Raw genomic sequence first — 23,434 nt, 5'->3', positions numbered from 1 at the left:
ACCAAACAGCCAACCAAACAGCAATTTTCGCACAAACAGCCAACCAAACAGCAATTTTCGCACAAACAGCCAACCAAACAGAAGGTTTTCTCTCACAGACAGCAAACCAAACAGAAGGTTTTCTCTCACAGACAGCAACCAAACAGAAGGTATTCTCTCACAGACAGCAACCAAACAGAAGGTTTTCTCTCACAAACAGCAAACCAAACAGAAGGTTTTCTCTCCTAAATAGCAAACCAAACAGAAGGTTTCACACAACAGCAACTTATTTCCAAATCCAAAACAAAATTCCACAAAAGGTAGTATTTTCTAACCTAGATCTAGAGGTTTAGGGTTAGTATTTGGAGATTTTAGGTTAAGAAGTGGGTAAAGGAGAAGAAAAGAGGAAGAAAAACCAAAAAAAAAATAAGAAAAGGGAGGTGACTCTAGCGGCGGCGCCGCCACCTACGGTGGTCGGCCACCGCGCCGGAGGCCACCTCCGGTGACCGGAAAAGAAAGAAGAAGATAGAGAGAAGGGAAAAAAAACGTGAAAGAAGGGAAAGAAGAGAGAGAAAGAATGGGTTGAAATGATTTTTGGGGTTGAAATATTTATTTATACTAGCCATTAACCTGACCCATTAACCCATGGATCTGCTCCATAACCGACCCAACTATCAACCCATATACCCTAGCCCATTACTATATTTTGCTAAGCCCAGCGTGTGTTTTTCTTTTCTTTGTTGTTCTCTACAATTTTACTTCCTGCACCCCCCATATCACTTCATACACCCCCTGCATCTAACATTATTTTTCATGCATTTTAATTTTCTCATGCATTTTATATTTTATTTCTCATGCATTTTTATTTTATTTTTGCATTACATTCTATCATCTACTATTATCATATACATATTTAAATTTTGTCATTAAATACACACCTCAATCCAGAGTGCTCTGGTCCATTTTAGTTCTCATGCATTTTTATTTTATTTTCGCATTACATTCTATTATCTACTATTATTATATGCATATTTAAATTTTGTCATTAACTACACACTTCAATCCAGAATGCTCTGGTCCTAATTAACTGTTAATAATATATTTTTGTTTAAATTTAATTATTCTCCAGAACGATCTGGTCCTTGTTTAATTAAATTAATCCAGAGTGCTCTGGTCCTAAATCAACTGTTAATATTATGCTTATGCTTATATAGTCGTTCTCCAGAGTATTCTGGTCCGGGTTAAAATAACCTTATATTTCAGTTTAACATTATTTTTCTCATTCTGTTTATATAATTTGCATATCATATTCAAAATAACAAAAAAGCATTCAAATATATCAAAAAATCACAAAAATATTTTCATAAACAAACCTTGATCTTAAATCAAGTAATCGTTAATTTTATTTATTTTCTTAATCAAATCATCAATCAATTTAATTCTACTTTGAGTCTATTTTCTTTCAAATATCAAAAATACAAACAAATTCCAATTTGCCTCTTGGCTTTCCATTTTAAAACCTTTTTCAAAAACTATTAAAAAACACAAAACAAATCAAACGTCAATTTCTACCCCGAACTACGAGGTTTTGATCCCTCACGGGTACGTAGGCAAGGGACACGCGTCCTTCCAAATCAATAAAAATGTAGATAAATTAGGTCTCTATTTTCTTTCATCATTGCAAATTCCATTTTTTAAGCAAGCAAGTTTATAGCACAAAAGTTAAATAAAATCAAGAGGTTCTCGTAGAGTACTACGAATATTTAGGGTGCTTAACACCTTCCCTAAATATAACCAACCCCCGAACTACGAGGTTTTGATCCCTCACGGGTACGTAGGCAAGGGACACGCGTCCTTCCAAATCAATAAAAATGTAGATAAATTAGGTCTCTATTTTCTTTCATCATTGCAAATTCCATTTTTTAAGCAAGCAAGTTTATAGCACAAAAGTTAAATAAAATCAAGAGGTTCTCGTAGAGCACTACGAATATTTAGGGTGCTTAACACCTTCCCTAAATATAACCAACCCCCGAACCCTTAATCCCTAAAAATGTGGTATTTGAACCTTTTTCCACTTTCTTTTTGAAAAGAATTAAATGTTCAGTCGTGAAACCAATTTAGTGAGTCAGAAGCTAATGAAATGGCTTGATCTCCGAAAAATGGCGCGACAGGAACCAAGCAACCGAAAACCAAGCCCATAGCAGACTATAAATACTACTCTTGAGAGCATTCTCAAGGCATCTAATCATCAGTCTAAACCCTAGAATCCTAGTATTCCTTACTGCACTTTTTTGCAAGTACAATATATATATATATATATGGATGGGGATATTTTGACTCCAAGAGTAAGTGTAATATCTTACTCCAAATCTTGACCTTTAATTCCAATATTTGTTAATGGCTTAGATTAATTGATATGGTAGGCTTTAATTCCATTTTCTATTGTAGTAGCACTTATCACCACAAAATAACAAAACAATAAATGTCTTTTAATTGATTGATTTTTCTTCTTCCATTGCTTTTTTTTTTGTTTCACGCTAAAAAATAGATTCTTTTCATAAAAAATCTATTTTTTTCCTTATAAAATCACTTTTTTTTTCTTTTTATGTGTTTGTTTAGGATTTTTAGAAGAATTATTTTATCAAAAAAAATCTATTTTGATCCATTTTGAGTTTTAATGTGTTAAAACTCAAAATGGATTTTTATGGGTAGTAGACAAACAAAAATAATTTCAGATTATTTTTAAAATCTTTAAAATAAAATCTCTAGATTCTTTTAACATAAAATTTATTTTTTTTAAAGCTGAAACAAACGCACCCTATAATTTCTCGCCTAAATTTCATTTCTTACAATAAATATGAGTTCTCACCGAGACTCTAAATATGTGTATGAGTTTGCTTTCAGTGAGAAATGAAATTTCATAAAATACACTTAAAACAGCAAGAACAATAACAACGGATTGTACCAAAAAATATTAACATAACATAGGATTTGATAGAGCCAAACCGCAAGTGCACGGTCTATCAAAGTAATAGTAGTAAAAGAGTATCGTTCCGCTAGGGAGTTGTTCAATTTAACTAACTTTAAAAGAATGATTAGAGGAGAAGAAAGTTTATAAAAAGGAGGTTTAATTGCTGAAGGTAAATAACAATAATAATAAAGAGCCTTGGGATTTATTGGTTCGTCATAATAACAAATCTTTCACTAGAGAAGACTTTAACTTCTAATTTCATGGTTTACACCTTAATTTCTAAAGACCGGTTTCCCTTTAGCCCCTTACCTTTCCGATGAAAGTCCGGTGAGAGTTTTCCCCTAGCAACCAAGCCTATTTCGCTGACTCGATTACTAAAAGATGCTTATAAAGATTGAAACTACTTGTGTCTCAATAATTGCAAAAACTATTTCGCTGCCTTTGCAATTATTGTCTAGATTCACTTGTTCCAACATCAAAGCTCCGTTTTCGCTTTATGAATTGATGTTTGGGATGATGGATTAACAATTATCAAACCCTCCACTTTCGCTTCTATAGTTTGATAATGGTTAATTCATGTTAAAACGGTGAATCTAAATTAGAAATTACGGTTACATGAAATTAGGGTTAAAGCTTGGTTCGTTAGGATTATGTCATTAGACTTTTCCAACAATCCCAAGACAAGAAGAAGTCTACTCACTCATGTTCATCGTAGACATGGGGGAAGAAGAGAGAAAACAATGAAATAAATTGCGAGAAAGAAATAAAAGAAATAAAAGACTTTATTGAAATAATTCACTAAAATATTCTAAGAGATGAATGTTTATGATGGAATGCTACTCTATTTATAGCATTACAATTGACTTAAAATCTAAGCAACTATAAGGGTAAATCAGTAAAGCTGCAAAAGGGTAACTTGGGCTTGAAGAAAAGCAGCAAAAGAGCATCCTGGAGGGTGGCACGGCCGTGCCACATGTTGGCATGGGCCGTGCCAAGCTTCTAACTTGGTAGAGACATATTTTTGTCTCGTATCTTCGTATTTTTGCACTGTATTTGCTCCAGTCCTCTTTCTTTTGCTCCAAGACACCTTCCACCATATATTCGTTCCTAAAATAAAATAAAAAGCAATTTGAAGTAAAAGATTTAAAAAGGAAATAAATTTGCAATAAAATAAAATCAAATCTAAATAAAACTAAACTAAATAATGCATTAAAATAGATTAATTTGTGACTCATCAAACTCCCCCACACTTGAATCTTTGTTTGTCCTCAAGCAAAAGGCAATGGACAAAGCAGCAACAAAAAGATTAATTATGGCAATGCAATTGAAAACAACATGTCTCTTTGAAGGTTTTGTTTCAAGTACACTAATCACAATTTCAAACATTCCTCATGAACCTATTCAACCCAACATCAAGTCTTAAGTTTTCTTGCTCCTGTATAAGACATATATTATGAGGAACAGGTTCTATCCTTAATGCTAAAGTAACCGAGAAAAGTCCTTTCTTCATTTCATATAAGAGTGATGGGAATTTAGTTAGAATTAAATTTAAATTAACAAATTAAGCACAAAGGGGCTGCAGGTGCTTAGGGGCTATCTATCCTCATAGGAAGTCTTTTTGGATGTAATTGTCCTTTCCCCCTAGATTCAAAATCACCCTAAGCAGTGCTGCAAAAAATTTTATTTCATCTCCGTGTAGGAAGTCTTTTTGGATGTAATTGTCCTTTCCCCCTAGCATTGATGAATTGATTTGGTACTTAAGTTCAAATTAGGGAGTCACCACCACAATTAGGAAGTTAGGGATTGTCCTTTCCCCCACATGTTGGTGCCATTCTCCCGCCCCATTTAACTTTAACAATTTACAAAGGATATCACAATTAAGCACATTGATTATTTTCCCACACAAACTTATACTACTTTTACTCTAAAGACTTTTAAGGGTCTAAGTTAACACTAAAGATAGAATGTGCTCCTTAAAATACCTACTCATACACTTGCTCAAAGATTGCAACCGGGTGCTTTTCTCATTGGAGAATTTTCACAATAAAACAAGATGTGGGTATACCAAGAACACAAGAAACCATTTTTATGTACAAGAAACGACCTTTAAAGAAGAGACAAAACAAAAAAATTTATGCCATATTTTTCATTAAAAACAAGCTACTAATTCATGCCTTTCGCTATAAAAACAAAACAAAAGAATAAAGTTCAAGGGGGTTTGGAAACACTACGACTCTAGACACTTTAATACCCCCCCCCCCCCCCCCCCCCACACACACACACACACACACACACTTAGGGGAAGCATTGTCCTCAATGATTCAAAAGAAAAGAAAATCAAGAGAGAAGAAGAAGAAGAAGGAGTAGAAGTGAGAGATAGAGAGAGAAGAGAGAAGGGAAGAGAGGAAGAGGAAAGCTCACAATGTTTATTGAGGTCCGTAAGGAGGACCTTGGAGACTGAATTGGTGCATCATCCTCCGAAGCATTTCATTGTTTTCTTCCGACAAGCGGTTGCCCCTTTGGACTTCATTTCTTAGCCCCAAAAGTTCTACACCTTGCCTTTGTTGCTCGGTGCTTATCCTCTCGACCTCTGTTCGCATCATGCCCATCTTTCATCGTTATTTAGCTCTTCGGCTTCATGGTCATGGTGCTCTCCCTCATGGTGCAAGTTGGCACTTTCTCCTTCATCATGGTGCTCATGTACCTGTTCATTATCAACATACAACAAATTTTCCTCCACCTCGGTGTTAGTCCGAGATGGGTTAGGAAGCAAAAATAGAATAGGTACATTGAGTTTAAGGGCATATTGCATGAGTGGATGAAGTTTGATGATTTTCATAGAGATTAGTGTCTCTATGTTAAGCCTATTGTTGCCCTCAATTTGATTAATGCCTTCCTCCTCACTTACTCCAACTTCCTAGCAATGAATGTAATAACACCACCCACTACTATATCAGCTACATAATGCGGCTTAGTTCCTATGGAGGCAAGGTAATCAAGCATGTAAAAACAAGTGTTTACGGGATTATTATTAAGCATAGCCCAAAGCATGAATAGTTCATCCGTCCTACATGTTCCTACTTCTTTCCTACTCCAAATTGTACAAGCCATAACTCTATGGAGGTACCTAAGCACAAGATTATTAATGTTGCTAGCCTTGTTGGAACGTGAAACATATTGATCTAAACCGGTAATGCGTTTCCAAAAGCTAGCAAGGTCATAGGCTTCCGGCTTTAGAGCTTGATTCCAAGAGTCATGGATGAACCCCGCATTTACGAAGCCCATTTCATTGCAAAAATTTTCAAGGGACATCTCGTAATCAATATTCAAAAGCCGAAAGGAGACTCTATGATCGGGGTCATCTAAATTCAACTTATCTTTCTTGAATTGTATGGAACTTAAAAACTCGTAAGTGAAATTTTCATACCCCCTCATAGGCCTAAGCATCTCACCCCATCCTAATCTATTCAACAGTTCAAAAGCATTGTCCCTAATCTCTAAGACATTTAAAGTATGAGAGTCAGGGTACCTACAAGGATGCAAAGGTTTAGAAATAAGAGCTTTATACCTTTCCTTTTGGTTGTTATCCTTGAAGGTGATGCCATGATTCTTAGCCGGTGCTTTTTTTCTTTGATGGAGGTCCTCCAGAAGAGCTTGCTGGGTCCTTGCCACTCCTTCTTGAAGCCATTGACCTTGGGTGTGGGTTGGTTTGAAGGTTTAGGGTTTTAGTAGATTTTTGGTGGAAAGGATTGATTTAGGGTTGGGGTTTATGTTTTAGTAGGGTTTATGAGTTGGTTATGGAGATTGGTTGAGAATTTGTGGTTTTTGGGTTAGGTTTTGAATGATTAGGGTTTTGGTGAATTAAGGGTTTGGGTGGATGAAAGGTGTTTTCCTTTATCCCCACATATATATATATATATATATATATATATATATATATATATATATATATATCCATTCTTTTCCTTTATCCGTTAAAAAGTGTAACAAACTAGATGAGTATATTTATACTTATTTTTGTATTATCCCAATTATACCATTAAACAAATTTTCTATAATAAACATTGTTGTTAGTGTAATTAAAAAATATAATAATTTAGATTAATTTTTTTTTATATTGTTGGTGTCATTAAAATAGATAATCAAGTTTATTTTGGTTTGTTATAATTTGAAAGCAACAATTTTTTTTTATTGCAAAGAGATACAAAGATTAGGGGGCATGGACCTGACCCAGGAATAACCCAAACGGAAATACATCATGATAAGTTAGTCCTAGTGGATCAACTCTAATCTATCATAGCAAAAATTCACTAATCACACGTGCAACCCAACGAACCCGCGTACGGGCGCAAAATCGCCGATGAACCAAACAACAGACCCCAAAAGTTGAGGAAAACTCATATCCAAAACATAAATCATGACCTCTGTCACATAAACAAAAACCAAGATGAATTTGTGCCAGTTTGAACATCCACGAAAGAGAAGTGTCGACGGTTGAGAGAGTGGCGCCTCTGCAACGAGCGCACCTCCAAAAAACAAGGCTACATCGCGACACAAGGGTTTGGATTGGAGGAGAACGGCAGATTTGGATGGTCTGGGTACTGTACGTTTGAGAGGGACGAGAGAAGTTAGAAAGGTTAGAGAGCAATTTGAAAGCAACAAACATTTATATTTTTAGTTTTAATCAAAATCAAAATTTGATAAAAAAAAAATACTATTGATAATTTTCAAACGTTAGCGCAGTAAAAAAGAGCGAAAAGACAGGCACGTGAGTACCCGTCTTTTTGCTAATATATATAAAGAAAACAACATGATTTGCCTCTTTTGGGCTGACTTTTTCTCTTTCTAAAATTATCCTCAACTTTCAATACAAATAGCACATATAACAAATAGATAAATGTAAATTCAAATATTAAAATAAAAGTGTAACAAACACGATATGAAACACGATATGAGGATATATATACGGTAAGTTTTTTTTTTCATTTATCCTTTAAAAAATGTAACAAACTAGATGATTATACACACACACACACACACTTACTTTTCATTAACCCACTTATAGCCTTAACAATTTTTTTATAATAAAGATTGTTGTTGATGTCATTAAAACATATGAATTTAGATTATATATTCCTCCGTTTATTTATTGGTGTCATTGAAATATATAATCATGGTTAGTTAGAATTTTTTATTATTTGAAAGCAAAAAGCATTTATATTTTTAGTTTTAATCCAAATCAAAATTTCATAAAAGCAACACCGTTTATAATTTTCAAATGTTAGTGCAATAAAGATTGTTGTTGGTGTCATTCAAACATTCGCAATTTTCACCGTTCATTATCTCAATTATACCGTTAAACAATTTTTTCTATAATAAAGATTGTTGTTGGTGTCATTAAAAATAGGCTTCTTAGATCGTTTGGTCCCTTATTTAATTTCATGTTTTCATTTTGGTGCCACAATTAATAAAATTGGCGTTTTAGTCCCTCACCTTTTCCTCTGCTTGCCAAATAAATCCCGACTGTTAAGTTTAACCCCCAATGATGTCTTTGGTGGACCAACCTTAAGAGTGGTCCACCATAGATCCTATTAATTATTTTAATTTCAACCGTTTGATTTTTTTTTTTAAAAAGAGAACCATTGGATTAGGCAAGTCTATTTTATCTTATGTTGTACCACCAACACCTAATTTTTTCTTTTCTTTTCTTCATCTTCTATATTTTCATCTTCATCAATCATATTCATACATTCATACAAACAAACCTAGAAAAATATTGGGTAAAAAAAACCAGACAAAGAAAGAGAAACAATCCAAACAGAAATGAAGAATACCAATCAAACAAACAGAAGAATCAAATAAAGGGATGATCAATAAAAAAAACACAACAACCTAAGAGATGAATCAAACGAACATAGGAACAACCAAATAGAAAGAAGACAATCAAAGAGGGAAATCAACATATATCAAAGAGATGATCGACCAAAGAGGAAACAATAAAAAAAGAGTATCAATCAAAGGAGTAACATACGAAATGCCAAATTATTGGAGCAAATTCCAATTTCCAAATCGTGAATGAGGTGAGCAGGATGCAATTATCCAAACAAAATGGTTTTCAAATCCAAAACCATGACAATAGTGTTCCCGCATTTTCAATCAGCGATACCATATCTTCAATAAAATAAAAGACTATACATTACAAATTTGTTTTAACCAAACTTAAACCTCCCAATAAAACAATACACCAATAGTGATAAATACGATCCAAACCCAAAATCAAAATTGCCGCAAACAAACTTGTTGAAAATTGACTCAAAATTTGGATGTTGAAGTTCTGGAAAAATAGTAGTACGATTCAGGGCATCGTAATACGATTTTGGATGGTTCAGGTTTGTGTTGGCACTGGAAAAATTGTAGTACGATGGGAGAAATCGTAGTATGATTTTGTGGATAACGCAGAATATTGTACTGTTATCTGCTCCATCGTAGTATGATGGGAGAAATCGTAGCACGATGCTGCGTGATCCTGACACTATTTAAGCCGTCCATTCCCCATTTTTGAAGCAAGCTTGGTGAATCTCATGGAAACCAAAGGAGTGAACTTTTAGGGTATTTAGATACTAAAGGTTTAGGGTCTTTGGGTGAGGTTCAAAGCTTCAAGATGTGAATCTTGAAGAACCATAAGAGGGGGCTCTTGGGAAAGGGTTGGTGCCTTTTGGGGTGAGATTCATGGGGTTGAGAAACACATGAGTGAATAGTCATTTGTGAGCAACTTGGGTGAGCCTTGTGAAACCAAAAGAGAAGATCCTTAGAAAATCAAAGGCGAAGGGTTGGTTCTCTTTTGGGGGTTAGATTCTAGAGTTGGGGAACATTTATAAACACCTTGGGTGAGTAAAAATCATTGAGTGTCTTGTTCTTTGGTGAGATTGGGAAAATGGCCGAAATTAGGGTTTGCTCTTTTTGAGCTTGTTGAACCTAATTTCTTGTAACCCTTTTGTATCTCTTTGTAAGAACTCATGTGGATTGGAGAGATCAATCTCTCCCCCAAAGTAGGTCATGGTTGGACCGAACTGTGTGAACAATTTCTTGGTGTTGTTATCTTTTCTCTACTCTCTTTTTCTTGTTTATTCTTTGGTTGGATTGTGGTTTTGCTATGCACTTGGTTTCTAGATTAGGTCTAGATTATTGTTGTTGGTTGTGGTTATTTTGGTTGTTGGTTGCCATTGATACTTGCTCCACAAATCTAAATTTCATTGATGTGAGGTTTGGAATTGACGAATACACAACAAAACTGAATCAATCATCAGATACCAAACTAAATACATACATTCTCAAACTTTTGGAAATTCGACAGCGGAAGCCACGTGTGGTTCAAGACAAATAAAACCATGATCTTTTGATACCATGCTAACAATATAAGGTTTCAAAAGATTAACCAATCATCCAAAAGTAAAGCTTGGAAACTCAACAACGAAACAACGACGATTAGTTAGGCCCAACCATGACTTGTGCGAGTCACATTTTTGGGATAACTTATTATATGGTTTGTCTTTCCTTTTCCTCTAATTGTATTTGCAAAATTATAGTATTCTTTATTCTAGAAAAATATGTAACCAACATATAGAAAAATATAATATTAATTTAGTTTACCAAAAACCTAAGAATAAATTAGTCTTGAGCTGTCTTTTATCCCATATGTGTCATTCATTATATAGTACAGTATATATGCCTTTCATTACAGAAGGAGGAGCACATAGATCTAATCTAAGCTTCACACTTTCCAAAAACAGAAAAGAATGAGTTGCTCCATTTTGTGTCCTCATCATCTTATTTTTTCATCCCTTCTTATTGTCACTTTGTTGCTAAATCATGTTCATGCCAGCAAAAAGGTAAGCCACTTTTGCTTCTTGATCACACACAAATACACTGTAATTAAGATGATGATTTCATTAATTTTCATAAGCTATTGGTTTTTTATTTTTATCCTATTTATTTATTTATTTATTATTTACAGTGTTACATTGTATACTTGGGAACACATTCACATGGTCCAACCCCTTCTTCTGTTGACCTTGAAACTGCTACATCTTCTCATTATGATTTATTGGGCTCAGTCTTGGGAAGGTATATTAAGCTTAAGCTTTTCTTTAAAAGAAATTGATTGGTTAATTAACTAATATATATTCATCATTCACAGCCAGGAGAATGCAAAAGAAGCAATAATCTATTCATATAATAAACAGATCAATGGCTTTGCAGCTATACTTGAAGAGGAAGAAGCTGCACTAATTGAAAGTGAGAAACACAATTAGAATGGTTCCACTGTCATAAACATTTTGTAAATCTAATGTTTTAACTATTCAATTAAATAATTCTCATCTTGTATATTTTTCAACATATAATGCAGAAAACCCGAAGGTTGTATCTGTGTTCTTGAGCAAAGAGCATAAACTGCACACTACACGTTCATGGGAATTTCTTGGATTGCGTGGAAATGAAATCAACTCAGCTTGGCAAAAGGGAAGGTTTGGTGAAAATACCATCATAGCTAACATTGATACAGGTACTAAACTTTATAATTTTACCACATTAGTCCTATAACTCAATCAAAATAATTTATTTATTGAATTATATTAACATTTTTTAGAACAACATTCTCTGTTAATTAATGATCTCAGCAAAATCTATTCAGAAACATAGTGTCTCTGGCTTTAAATATAACTAAACAATTAGTTGATTATACATGTTTGATTGCTCTTGATAGAGTTGATTTTTTTTTTTTTAGGAATTGATAGAGTTGAATTTGATTTTATTTTTAGAAATCGATTTTATCTGAAGCTAAAAATTGGAGATTTTGAGTATAGAATTGATTTTAACACTAAAGTTTATTCTGTCAAAAAAAAAAACACTAAAGTTTATTGTTGAGCTCACTTTTACATAAATTTTATTTTAAATATATTTTTAGCCAAAATCAAGTTTAAAAAATTAATTTACTCAAAATCCATTTTTATCAACATAAATCCAAACATACACGTAGACACACTATTTATTCACACACAAAAAAGACTTAGACGATTGCTCAAATAATAAATTTTTGGTAACATGCTCAAATAACTTTTACTTGGAGTTTTTTTTTTTGTTGAATTTTTACTTGGAGTCGTTAAAAAAATGTATTTCTTTGACGACATAAATAGATATTCTTTATTTATATTTAAGACTGACTATAGAGAATTTCTTACAAAAATAAAAGGACGAGAGAGAGCAGAGGGCCATTGTCTTTATCTATACATGCACATGACACAAATAATGAGAACCTGTTCTTTTAAGTTGCAAATGTATGATATGGTGTGTCGTGTATATTAACCGGAGAAATTATATTTTTACGATTATTTTGTGATAATTTTTTGATATTTCTTTTTAGGTTACTCTCTTTATTGTTTTTGACCAATAAGAAGAGAGAAAAAGAAAGTTGTTCAAAAGTTATCAGTTGTATAAATATCATTACTCTATTATTTAAAATCATCCATAATACTCCTTCAATCTAGAATACAAGCAAACAAAAATTAAACAAAATAATCCTTCAAAAAAAAATTAAACAAAATAAATGTATTTAGCTAAACTTTTTAAATAGATACATCAATTTTATTTAATTTTTTTGTTTATATTTGAAACCGGAGTAGTACTATAATCTCAATCGACTTGATAGACCATCAAAATTATATAATTTTTCTTATAGAACAATTGAATGCTTTGCTTTTTTTTTTTTTTTTTTCTATCTTAGATTTAATCAACCTACTTGGAATAAAGACTTAATTAACCTACTTGGATACAAAAACTACAGGCTTTCTTTGAGTTGGCAAGATGCTTTCTTGAGTTATTAATTATTATCATAATACTATATTTTATTTTTGACAAAAAAAATACTATATTCTATTGTGAAATGTTAAATAGTGTTTTAGGGTATTTGTTAAGAAAATTAAAATAAAAATATTCTCTCACAAAATGTGAAATGTTAAATAGTGTTTTAGGGTATTTGTTAAGAAAATTAAAATAAAAATATTCTCTCACAAAATAGCGAGAAAATGCTCAATCAATTTTTAAATGTTTAATAGTTGCTGTTTTCAATATAAAATTATATTTCTAATTTTATTTTTTAACAAATACCTCAAGAGCATTTGTTAGGAAAACCCATATAACACTACAATCGTTAACAATTAGGTCGTGTTCACGAGACACAAGAATTTCAACTATTTTATGAAAAAGTGAAGATAACATTGACAGATTGAATATTATAATCTTCATGTGAAAGATCTGTTTACTCAATTAATTAAACTGAGATGACTAGATTATTCAAAATATATATTATCCTATTCTTTTGACAAAAGATATATATTATCCTATTGTTTGTTTGGATTAGGTGTTTGGCCCGAGTCAAGGAGTTTTAGCGACAGAGGAATAGGACAAATTCCAGCAAAATGGCGTGGGGGTAATATCTGTCAAATTAACAAACTCAAAGGTTCAAAGAACGTTCCATGTAACAGGTTCTCTTTCAACCTACTTCCCTTTTCTTTTTTATGATTTTCTTATTCTAGTACACTTTGTTTGTTATACACAGAATTTAAATGGCTTAATTGCACTTTTCCCCCTCCTTTTTATGATTTTCTTATTCTAGTACACTTTGTTTGTTATACACAGAATTTAAATGGCTTAATTGCACTTTTCCCCCTATCTTTTGCTAATTGTGCGATTTTGCACCCTCTTTTTTTTTTGAGCGATTTTGCACCCCATTTTTTGCCCCCTTTCTAGTTAGATGAACCTTCTTGTGTTTAATTGCACTTTTTCCCCCTATCTTTTTGCCAATTGTGCAGTTTTGCACCCCCTCTTATTTTTTTTTGAGCGATTTTGCACCCCATCTTTTGCCCCATTTCCCCTCTTTTAATGATGATTTTGGACAAAACACAATTGACAAAAAATGGGGTGCAAAATCGCTCAAAAAAAAAAGATGGGGTGCAAAATCGCACAATTAGCAAAAGATAGGGGGAAAGTGCAATTAAGCCAATTTAAATTTAAGTAATATTTAAAATGTTAAAAAAATAAAATATATTAAAAGAAGATTTTAATGATGGTACTAATTAGAAGACTGGTTGAACTGATCGGTCTGATGTTACTTTGACAATATTAATAGAGGAAAGAAAAAGCAACCAGGGTTAAACTTTCTGTTGACTAATTGCACTACATATACATATCAGGAAGCTAATTGGAGCCAGATTTTTCAGCGATGCTTATGAGCGATATAATGGCAAACTTCACCCATTGCAGCGTACAGCACGTGACTTTGTAGGCCACGGTACTCATACACTATCAACAGCCGGTGGAAACTTCGTACCAGGTGCAAGCATATTTGGTATTGGCAATGGTACCATAAAAGGAGGTTCACCAAGAGCTAGAGTTGCAACCTACAAAGTGTGTTGGTCTCTAACAGATGTCGCTAGTTGTTTTGGTGCTGATGTATTGGCTGCTATTGATCAAGCAATTGATGATGGTGTTGATATAATTTCTGTTTCTGCTGGAGGCCAATCTAGTACAAATTCTAAACAAATTTTTACTGATGAGGTTTCAATAGGTGCATTTCATGCACTTGCAAGAAATATATTATTAGTTGCATCTTCTGGAAATGATGGACCTACCCCTGGAAGTGTTGTTAATGTTGCTCCTTGGGTATTTACTGTTGCTGCAAGTACATTAGATAGAGACTTCAGCAGTACCATAACCATTGGTAACAAAACAACCACGGTATCATCCTTAATTAAGATTCTCATTTATTTTTTATGTTAAAGAAATTATTTTTGTTGTTGTTATTGTTGTTGTTTTCCTTATTAATTTATTATTATTGTTAGGGAGCCAGTCTTTTTGTAACCTTGCCACCTAACCAGTCTTTCACTCTAGTGGATTCTACTGATGTTAAATTTGCCAATGTGACAAATCGAGATGCGTAAGTGTAAATTCCAAAAGCTTTACATCAGCGGTAGGAGCACAAAAATGTAACTAAACATTTATTTCATCATTGTTTCTTACAACTTTTTTTTATACATATTGTTGCAGTCGATTTTGTAGACCAAGAACACTTGATCCTTCAAAAGTGAAGGGTAAAATAGTGGCATGTGCTCGAGAAGGGAAAATAAAATCAGTTGCAGAGGGTCAGGAAGCTTTATCTGCAGGTGCAAAGGGAATGATATTGGGAAATCAACCAAAAGTTAATGGGAGAACACTTCTTTCTGAGCCTCATGTTTTGTCTACTGTTGGCAAGCGTGGGATAAAAATAATTCCACTGCCTTCTCGTATAAAAACAACTGCCACGTAATAATTAATTATATAAACATTTTTTTTAGTGAAATTTTATATACCCTTGTAACAATCTTTTAATATTGTGACATGATCAAATTTCATGTTACAAATGAAGCAAACCATTTATACAAGTCATATATTTTTGTTTTGCTCCCTAAAAAAAAAGTTTTGGTTTGCAGGGTTACAGTTAAAATGTCACAAGCAAAAACTTTATATGGAAGAAAGCCTGCTCCAGTTATGGCTTCATTCTCATCTAGAGGACCTAATCAAGTTCAACCTTATATACTCAAGGTATTATTATACACTTGGATTTGTTATATACTTATTAGATGTTGATGTGTTAAGTCCGAGTTAGAAAGTCCCACATTGGATGAAGGAGTGGATGTTGAGCAACATATAAGTGACAAAACTCATATATTTAATCGCTTAAGATTTTGAATGAGAATGTGGTGTCCAATTTCACTTGTGTTGTTGTTCTTAATTCAATGTGATGATTAAAAGCAGTGTTGATCCCCCGAAAATTTGAACATATATAGAACTTTTCATTAATTTATGTTGATTGTTCAATATGGTTTTGCTTTTGTTTTTTTGTTTCAGCCTGATGTAACTGCGCCTGGTGTGAACATACTTGCAGCGTATTCATCATTTGCAAGTGCATCTAACTTACCAACAGACAATCGTCGAGGTTTTCGGTTCAATGTAATGCAAGGAACCTCTATGTCTTGCCCTCATGTTGCTGGCACTGCTGGACTTATCAAAACACTTCATCCTAATTGGAGTCCAGCAGCTATTAAATCGGCTATCATGACCACTGGTATATTCTCTCAACCCCCACCACATGCACAAACTATATATAGGAGCAAATTCTAATCATATATACAATCGTAATTATAATAGTGGATTTAAGTTAGAACTATAATGTTAAATAATTTTGTATATTGATTTGATCTATGATTATTTATCAAGATTATATATGATTAAGGGAAAATCCCAATCGGAAGATGACAAAATTGGTGGCCAATGAATATATATGATCTATGGTTATAGAACTTGAGTATATTGTTTTCGAAAAACAGAGTATATTGATTTTTTTTTTTTTTTTTTTTGTGACTAAATTGTTAGAGTTTGTTTCCCAGTAAAATCACATTTCTCAGTAGATCTTGTCATTTGGACTTTTTGGCCTATATAACAATCGTATATGTCAAATTTGTAAGATGATTACTTACTTGTCAAGAAAATGTGGGATTGCAGCAAGCACAACAGATAACACCAACAAGCCGATACGCGATGCTTTCGGAAAAACTCCAGCAGATCCATTTGCTTATGGTTCAGGACATATTCAACCCAACAGTGCAATGGATCCTGGACTTGTTTATGATCTAAGCATTAAGGATTACTTAAACTTCTTATGTGCCTCTGGATACAACAAGCAACTCATTTCTGCACTTAATTTCAACATGACATTTACTTGTTCAGGAACTCATAGCATAGATGACTTGAATTACCCTTCAATCACATTACCAAATCTTGGATTGAATGCTATTACTGTCACTCGTACAGTTACCAATGTTGGGCCACCAAGTACATATTTTGCTAAAGCTCAAGTGCCTGGATATAAAATTGCTGTTGTACCAAGTTCCTTGAATTTCAAGAAAATAGGTGAAAAGAAGACATTTAAAGTTATTGTGCAAGCAACAAGTGTGACACCAAGGAGGAAATACCAATTTGGAGAACTGCGATGGACAAATGGAAAACACATTGTAAGGAGTCCTGTTACTGTTCGGCGCAAATGAAAGGATTTAATGTGTTATTATTGGATTATACTAGTCTGCTTTTGTTATTTCATCGATTTTGTTGTTGTTGTTTGGGTATGACAGTGTAATAGTTTTGTAATAATTAAGAGTATATATGTGTCGTAATAATTGATATATGGGAGCAATGTGACATCTATATATTGTGCACAACCATAAACTTTGTACTGCATTTTGATGGGTTCGATTTAATATCTAGTTTAAGTGATGAATGGAGAGAAATGTATAAATTCACTCAATAACAGAAACTGGAATACTACATATGGGGATACCTGCAGCGTCGGTTGTTTCACATTTTTTAGTAGTTGTAAAAGAACACAAATTATTGATCACATGGGGACCAATAGTACTACGAATTCAAGATGTAATTTTAGTATCTTTGACTTCCCACACAACTAAGGTAGCTTTCCCTTCCAACGCTTTAGAAATTAAAGCCCATCATATGATTCCATAATCATTTCCAGTTGACATAGATCTTGAACTGAAATTCTCTGGACGGATAATATTTTCTGGTGAAACATCTCTTTCCTTTTTGAGGCCATGAGAGTTCAACCAAGAATAAAAAAGGAACACGTGAACAATAGTGAGAATGTAACCCACACGAACAAAGAATAAGCAAAGAACATGTGAACAATAGTGTGAACACACAAAACCGGATGAACCCCACACAAACAAGGATGAGAACACAAACAACCTGCACGCAAACCAGACATTGTGACCTAGAATTCATGAGCAGTAATTGCACACCAGAGATCAAGACAAGAAAGGAAATTGCAGATCACGGAAAATGCAAGGATTCCTAAACGCAAAACATAAAGCAAGACATGATCAGTCCCAAATTGAAATCATAGCTAGAGGCGTGACTCATTGTGATGAACCATAGTGCCATTGTGATGAATAAAACTTGTTGATAGGAAAATGTGAGACTCGAACCATTGTGATGAAAAGAAGATTGATATATTAGTTAGAGGTGTTGCATTTCCCTAAATAATAAAAGCAATCTTTTTAGTATTTTTTATTGTTTCAAAAAATGCACACAAATTTCTGAAATATTAGTATTTTTTTATGGTCCATTTAGTCCATAAAATTACTGACGAAAGAGACATTGAGAATGTGTTTGTAATTTCGATACATTCAGAGATTATAGTAACAAGTAACAACATCTTACACATTCAATGACCAAAATGACTATTTGCTCATGAACCTATTTTTCATGCTCATTTTGAAGTATTAATTGGTGCAATTAAAAGAGCGAAAGAAATTGCTTGAGAATGTTGTGCAAGAAAAATATAAAAGATGTTATTATTATATAGTACAATAGATTATTTCGTTGAGTTAGTTCAAAAGATTATTTCATGTGAAGTTGCTTTCCCACCAAAGGTGATTTTCCTGTTCCAAGCATCTTACAAGAGAAGAAGCAAGAAATATGCAAAGCTTACAAGAGAAGAAACAAGAAAAAGACTAGGTTATTATTATATATATACAATAGAGTATTTCCATTACTTAATGAAGTTGCCCTAGTTTGATCGTGTGAAGTTGTTTTTCCAAAGGTGATTTTCCTGCTCCAAGCATCTTACATACTTGATCCATGGTTGGACGAGAACGTGGAACTTGACTTAAGCAAGCAAATGCCAACTTTGTAATCAAGATAACCTCCTCATCGATTGGTTCCATTACTTGTTGAGGTCTTTGATCTAAAACCTCTGTCAATAACATATCATTAGCCGTTGGTCTTGTAGATGATGACAAAAATAATGAAATGAGATCTCCAGGATGTTTTCCTATTATGATTTCCAAAGCAAGCACTCCGAAACTGTATACATCACATTTCTCATTCACTTCCATTGTTTGGGACAACTCTGCAAACAAACAAATAAATTTGTAAGTTATATTTTGCACAAAACAATATATAGCCATGTATTCTTTATATGGACTCTAGTATATCCACATAACTTATCTATTTGTTTATTTAATTAAAAAATTATTCTTTTCAGTTGGAAATGTATCTTAGCGCATGTTCTTTTACACAGATTCCACTGCTACTAGTTTATATAAAGAAACTTGTATAAATGAAAAATGAGGGGAAATGGTTCTAACCTGGAGCTGCATACCCAAAAGTGCCTGCAAATTGTGTCCAACTATGTAAGTCAGGCTTAAGAAACTTAGCTGTCCCAAAGTCGGAGACATGAGCTTCATAGTCAAGATTGAGAAGAATATTCTTGCTCGATATATCACGATGAATAATAGGAGGTGAGCAATCATGATGCAAGTAGGACAAAGCATTGGCGACACCTTTAACAACATTCAGCCTCTTTTCCCAATCAAATGCAATGGCTTGTTTATCATTGTTTAGTATTTGCTCTAAGCTTCCACCTTCCATGAACTTGTAAACCAAAAATGAGAACTTAGAATGTGAGCAAAATCCATGAAGCTTTATGATGTTCCTGTGTTTGATTCCTGTCAAGGTTTCAATCTCACTCGTAAAAGACTTCGAACTGAAAAATGACATTTCTTCATCTGTTACTAAATGAAGCTTCTTCACGGCAACAACCAAACCTGTAGGCAACTCTGCCTTGTAAACATTTCCTTGACTTCCAACTCCAATGAGATATTTGTCATCAAAATTCTCAGTAGCTTCAATGATATTTTCAAACATCATTTTCCCATCATGGCTCCAAATCGAAAATAGTACTCCCTTTTGTGCTTCTTCTTCAGTTTGGATTTCTTCATTTGGTTTTTTTCTCTGGCACAAAACATACATCGAAATTCCAACTCCACTCAACACTAATATTAGAGCTCCTAATGCAATAAATACCGATCGGAGGACATTTTTGCTCTTTCTACTATGGATCTGGTTTGTTTCACAAGGAACCAAACCTGTGATATTTCCACATAAGCCTTTGTTATTTTTGAATGATTCAAACGGAGCACGAAGAAAAGCTGGATTTTCTGGAAGTGGACCATCTAACTGGTTGTCTGATATGTTAACAAAATCCAAGCTCATACTAAAAGTTGAAGGAATGGTTCCTGAAAGCATATTATGTGAGAGATTCAAAATCGACAACTGCACCAAGAATCCAAGACTTGTTGGTATGTTTCCATTCAAACGATTGCCACTAAGATCAAGTGAAGCAAGAGCTGAATCAAACGTAGATGGAATTCTTCCTTCAATTCTGTTTCTGCTCAAATTCAACATTCGTAACTTCGGTAGCTCTGCAACTTCATTTGGTATCATGCCACTTAACTCATTTCCTCCAAGATCCAACTCTTCAAGCCTTTGCAGAAATCCAATTTCTGTTGGGATGCTATCTGTAAAATGATTGTTACTAATCTTGAGATATAATAATGATTTCATGCCTCCTAGTATTTCCTTTGGAAGTTTCCCTGTCAATTGATTTGAAGAAAGATGAAGCCTACCTAGCTTGGTTAAACCAATAAAATCTAATGGTAGACCACCAGAAATATTAGTGTTAGATATCATGAAGGTCTCAAGATCAAGAGACTTCCCCCAGTTTGGTGAAATGTGGCCTTGAAATTTATTATCACTCAGATCAACGTATCGCAAATTCGGATACACACCAAAATCTTCTGCTATATCTCCTTCGATTTGATTACCCTCAATTCTGATTCTTTCAATGCTAGAGCAGTTTTTCAAACTTGTTGGTACTGGACCAGTGAAACGATTATGAAATGCACTTAAGTACTTTAATGAGCCACCGGTGCACATTTGAGACGGCAAATGGCCAACAAAATCATTTTCGGACACAACAAAGGAATACCAATTGGTAATGTTATAAAGTCCATTTGGAATTCTACCATAAAGTTTGTTGGCAGCTACTTCAAAGACAATGAGCTGCTTCAAATTTCCAATTGTGGCTGGAATAGTTCCTGTGAGATTGTTTTCTTGGATACTAAAGTATTTCAAATTGATCAGATTTCCTATAGAGGCAGGAATTGATCCAGAAAGTCGATTATTTCGCAAAAGCAATAAAGTAAGGTTTTTCAAGTTTCCAATTGTGGAAGGAATGAATCCAGAAAGGTGATTCATATAAAGTGCAAGTACATCCAAATTAATCAAGTTTTGTATTGAATCAGGGATTGAACCTGAAAGACTCATGTTAAAAAGGTAGATCAAGGTCAAGCTAGACATGTTCCACAAGGAGTGTGGAATTGTTCCATACAACTTGGTGTTATTAGCAAGGATGAGTTGATTTAATTTGCTCATGTTCCCTATGGTTTCAGGGATAACACCAGATAGAAAGTTGTTTGACAAATCAATATAAGTAAGGTTTGTCAACAAACCAATTTCTTGTGGAATGGGACCAACTAGGCTACCTTGTGGAATTGCTAGATACCTTAATTTGTTCAATTTTCCAATCTCAGGAGGAATGGGACCACCAGAGAAATTGTTACCTCCTAAATCTAGATATGATAGGCTGGTTAAATTTCCTATGGATTTATGAATTGCTCCACTTAGTGTACAAAAGAAAAAATCAAGGCCTTTTAAACTCCTTAATGTGTACATTTCTTGAGGGATTGAACCAATAATAGGATTTTTTGAAAAATTCAATGTATTTATTCTTGACAAGTTACCTATTTGTGGGGGAATGGTTCCATAAAAGTGGTTGTTATAGATATTTAGGGTTATAAGGTTGGGAAATGAAGAGAAGGTGAGAGAGTGAAGTGTACCTTTTAGTCCTAAATTTGCAAGATCTATGGTAGAAATGAAATTGGATTCACACTCAATTCCTCTCCATTTGCTGCATGGATTTGTGGTATTTTTCCAAGTTGGCAAGAGAGCTTGGCTTTGGTTGTCAAAGCTATCTTTCCATTTCAAGAGTGCCAATTTTGCTTCACTGTCTTCAGCCACAGAGAGTGTTGGAAGGACACACAGAATCATGATTAACGTGGGTAGTACCATTATTTAACTAGCTGGATTTATTTTTAATCAATTTGGTGGAAGGTTTGCAAATTTTTCACGGATCTGCATATATAGGTTTGAGTTCATACTTTATACAAAAGGATAACCACGTGGGTATAGGTGTGAATATAAATATATTTTTTTATTTTTTTAATCAACTGTAAATATATTTTTATAACAGTGGGTATGTGTGAATATATGATTACATTTTTTGAAAATATGTTTCTGATTAAAATAAACTTGGTGGTTAAATTAGGTCTGTCTCACGGACAATGGAGCACTAGATAAATACAAGTATTGCCAACAACTCTCAGAGTATTGATTAAAAAAGGGAAATGTTAATAAGTGCCCTTTGGACACTGGTCAAATTGTGTTGTTAATTATTTAAAAGTCAACAAAGTGTTTTTTTCAATTTAAAACTTTTTCTTTTTGGTTTTCTTAACCAGTGTCCTGAAGGTATTGGTTAACATGACCCATTAAAGAATTTATAAATAAAAATTTTGTTTTGACAATACAAAATTGTTATTTTTGATCAACTAATAATTAGTATATCACTTTTCATAAAAAATTTATTGGATAAATTCTTACTTTAGTTTCCGACTTTTCACCTCATTGTCACAATAGTCTCGGACTCTAATAAAACAGCTAAATTTATTTTTAAAACGACCCTTTACCTAAATTTATTTTTATTTGTTGTGTCAGGACACACTTAACATTCTCTGATAAAGTCTTTAAAACAAACATTCCCCGATAAATATTTATTGGACGGGAGCTTAATGATACGTTATTTAGTGGTCATGTTATTCTCTCTGTTTTTTTTTTTTAATCAAACGGTTCCTACACGTAAATATGGGGGATTTATTTCTCCATGAAATTTATTTAAGGTCAGTTTATTTTAGATTTAAAAATAGATTTTTTTTTGTATTTTTAAAAATAGATTTTTTGGAAATTTACTCAATAATAGTAGACGTTATTTCAAACTCATTTGGTATAAGTTAAAAAAAAAAATTACATTCACAAGTTAAATATTCATTGTTCGAAAAATTTTCAAAATTTTAGTATCCAAAAAAAATTATAATAAAATATGAAATATTTAGAATGACATTTTAAAATAAGCTATTCAAACGAATTTTTTCATTTGAAACTTTTCTTGAATTTTTTTTTGTTAAAACCTTACTCATGTTGAAAGATGTCGAGTGTGAGTTAACTCATGTTGAATTAAGTGAATGAACAATTTTAAAAGCGATAAGCAGTTTTCAAAAAAAAATATAAGATCAACACTCAGGCCTGCAGATGTTATGGTGTACGGATGAGTAGGATGGAAACATGCATCTGTAGACTTGACTGGGGTTTCACCACTTGTGGAATTAGGTGTCGGGCCTTTTACCGTAGGATAGGCAGCCCAAA

General features: G+C 33.3%; 2 protein-coding genes and 1 long non-coding RNA gene across 3 annotated transcripts; 2 read left to right on the top strand and 1 right to left on the bottom strand.

The window, feature by feature from the left end:
• LOC146909002 (uncharacterized) lies at positions 1 to 717 on the top strand. Its single transcript, XR_015018833.1, has 2 exons — positions 1 to 214; positions 248 to 717. It is a non-coding gene; the product is annotated as an uncharacterized LOC146909002 (long non-coding RNA).
• Positions 718 to 10,691: 9,974 nt separating this feature from the next.
• LOC146909001 (subtilisin-like protease Glyma18g48580) lies at positions 10,692 to 17,278 on the top strand. The gene is made up of 11 exons (XM_085729772.1): positions 10,692 to 10,839; positions 10,965 to 11,074; positions 11,148 to 11,245; positions 11,358 to 11,513; positions 13,368 to 13,491; positions 14,200 to 14,743; positions 14,848 to 14,942; positions 15,053 to 15,307; positions 15,475 to 15,586; positions 15,893 to 16,109; positions 16,547 to 17,278. The coding sequence occupies exons 1-11, from the start codon at positions 10,747 to 10,749 to the stop codon at positions 17,086 to 17,088; spliced, it is 2,346 nt and encodes a 781-aa protein (XP_085585898.1). The 5' UTR covers positions 10,692 to 10,746; the 3' UTR covers positions 17,089 to 17,278.
• Positions 17,279 to 18,380: 1,102 nt separating this feature from the next.
• LOC146909000 (uncharacterized) lies at positions 18,381 to 22,092 on the bottom strand. The gene is made up of 2 exons (XM_085729768.1): positions 19,204 to 22,092; positions 18,381 to 18,965 (listed from the first exon to the last, which is right to left on the bottom strand). The coding sequence occupies exons 1-2, from the start codon at positions 22,025 to 22,027 to the stop codon at positions 18,610 to 18,612; spliced, it is 3,180 nt and encodes a 1,059-aa protein (XP_085585894.1). The 5' UTR covers positions 22,028 to 22,092; the 3' UTR covers positions 18,381 to 18,609.
• Between the last annotated feature and the right edge of the window lie 1,342 nt (positions 22,093 to 23,434).

This window comes from Medicago sativa, chromosome 7, assembly GCF_051527215.1.
Source record: "Medicago sativa cultivar Bolivia chromosome 7, Bolivia_mono, whole genome shotgun sequence".
In the NCBI taxonomy this organism is placed as follows: domain Eukaryota; kingdom Viridiplantae; phylum Streptophyta; class Magnoliopsida; order Fabales; family Fabaceae; genus Medicago; species Medicago sativa.
Note: the sequence above shows the minus strand (reverse complement) of the source record. Positions and strands in the feature narration are given on the sequence as shown.

Coding starts and splice junctions, on each gene's coding strand:
- LOC146909000 (XM_085729768.1), bottom strand. CDS start 22,027: ATGGTACTACCCACGTTAATCATGATTCTGTGTGTCCTTCCAACACTC. Junction 18,966..19,203: donor TTTTGGGTATGCAGCTCCAG/GTTAGAACCATT, acceptor GTTTGTTTGCAG/AGTTGTCCCAAACAATGGAA.
- LOC146909001 (XM_085729772.1), top strand. CDS start 10,747: ATGAGTTGCTCCATTTTGTGTCCTCATCATCTTATTTTTTCATCCCTT. Junction 13,492..14,199: donor AAGAACGTTCCATGTAACAG/GTTCTCTTTCAA, acceptor TATACATATCAG/GAAGCTAATTGGAGCCAGAT. Junction 15,308..15,474: donor CGTATAAAAACAACTGCCAC/GTAATAATTAAT, acceptor TTTGGTTTGCAG/GGTTACAGTTAAAATGTCAC.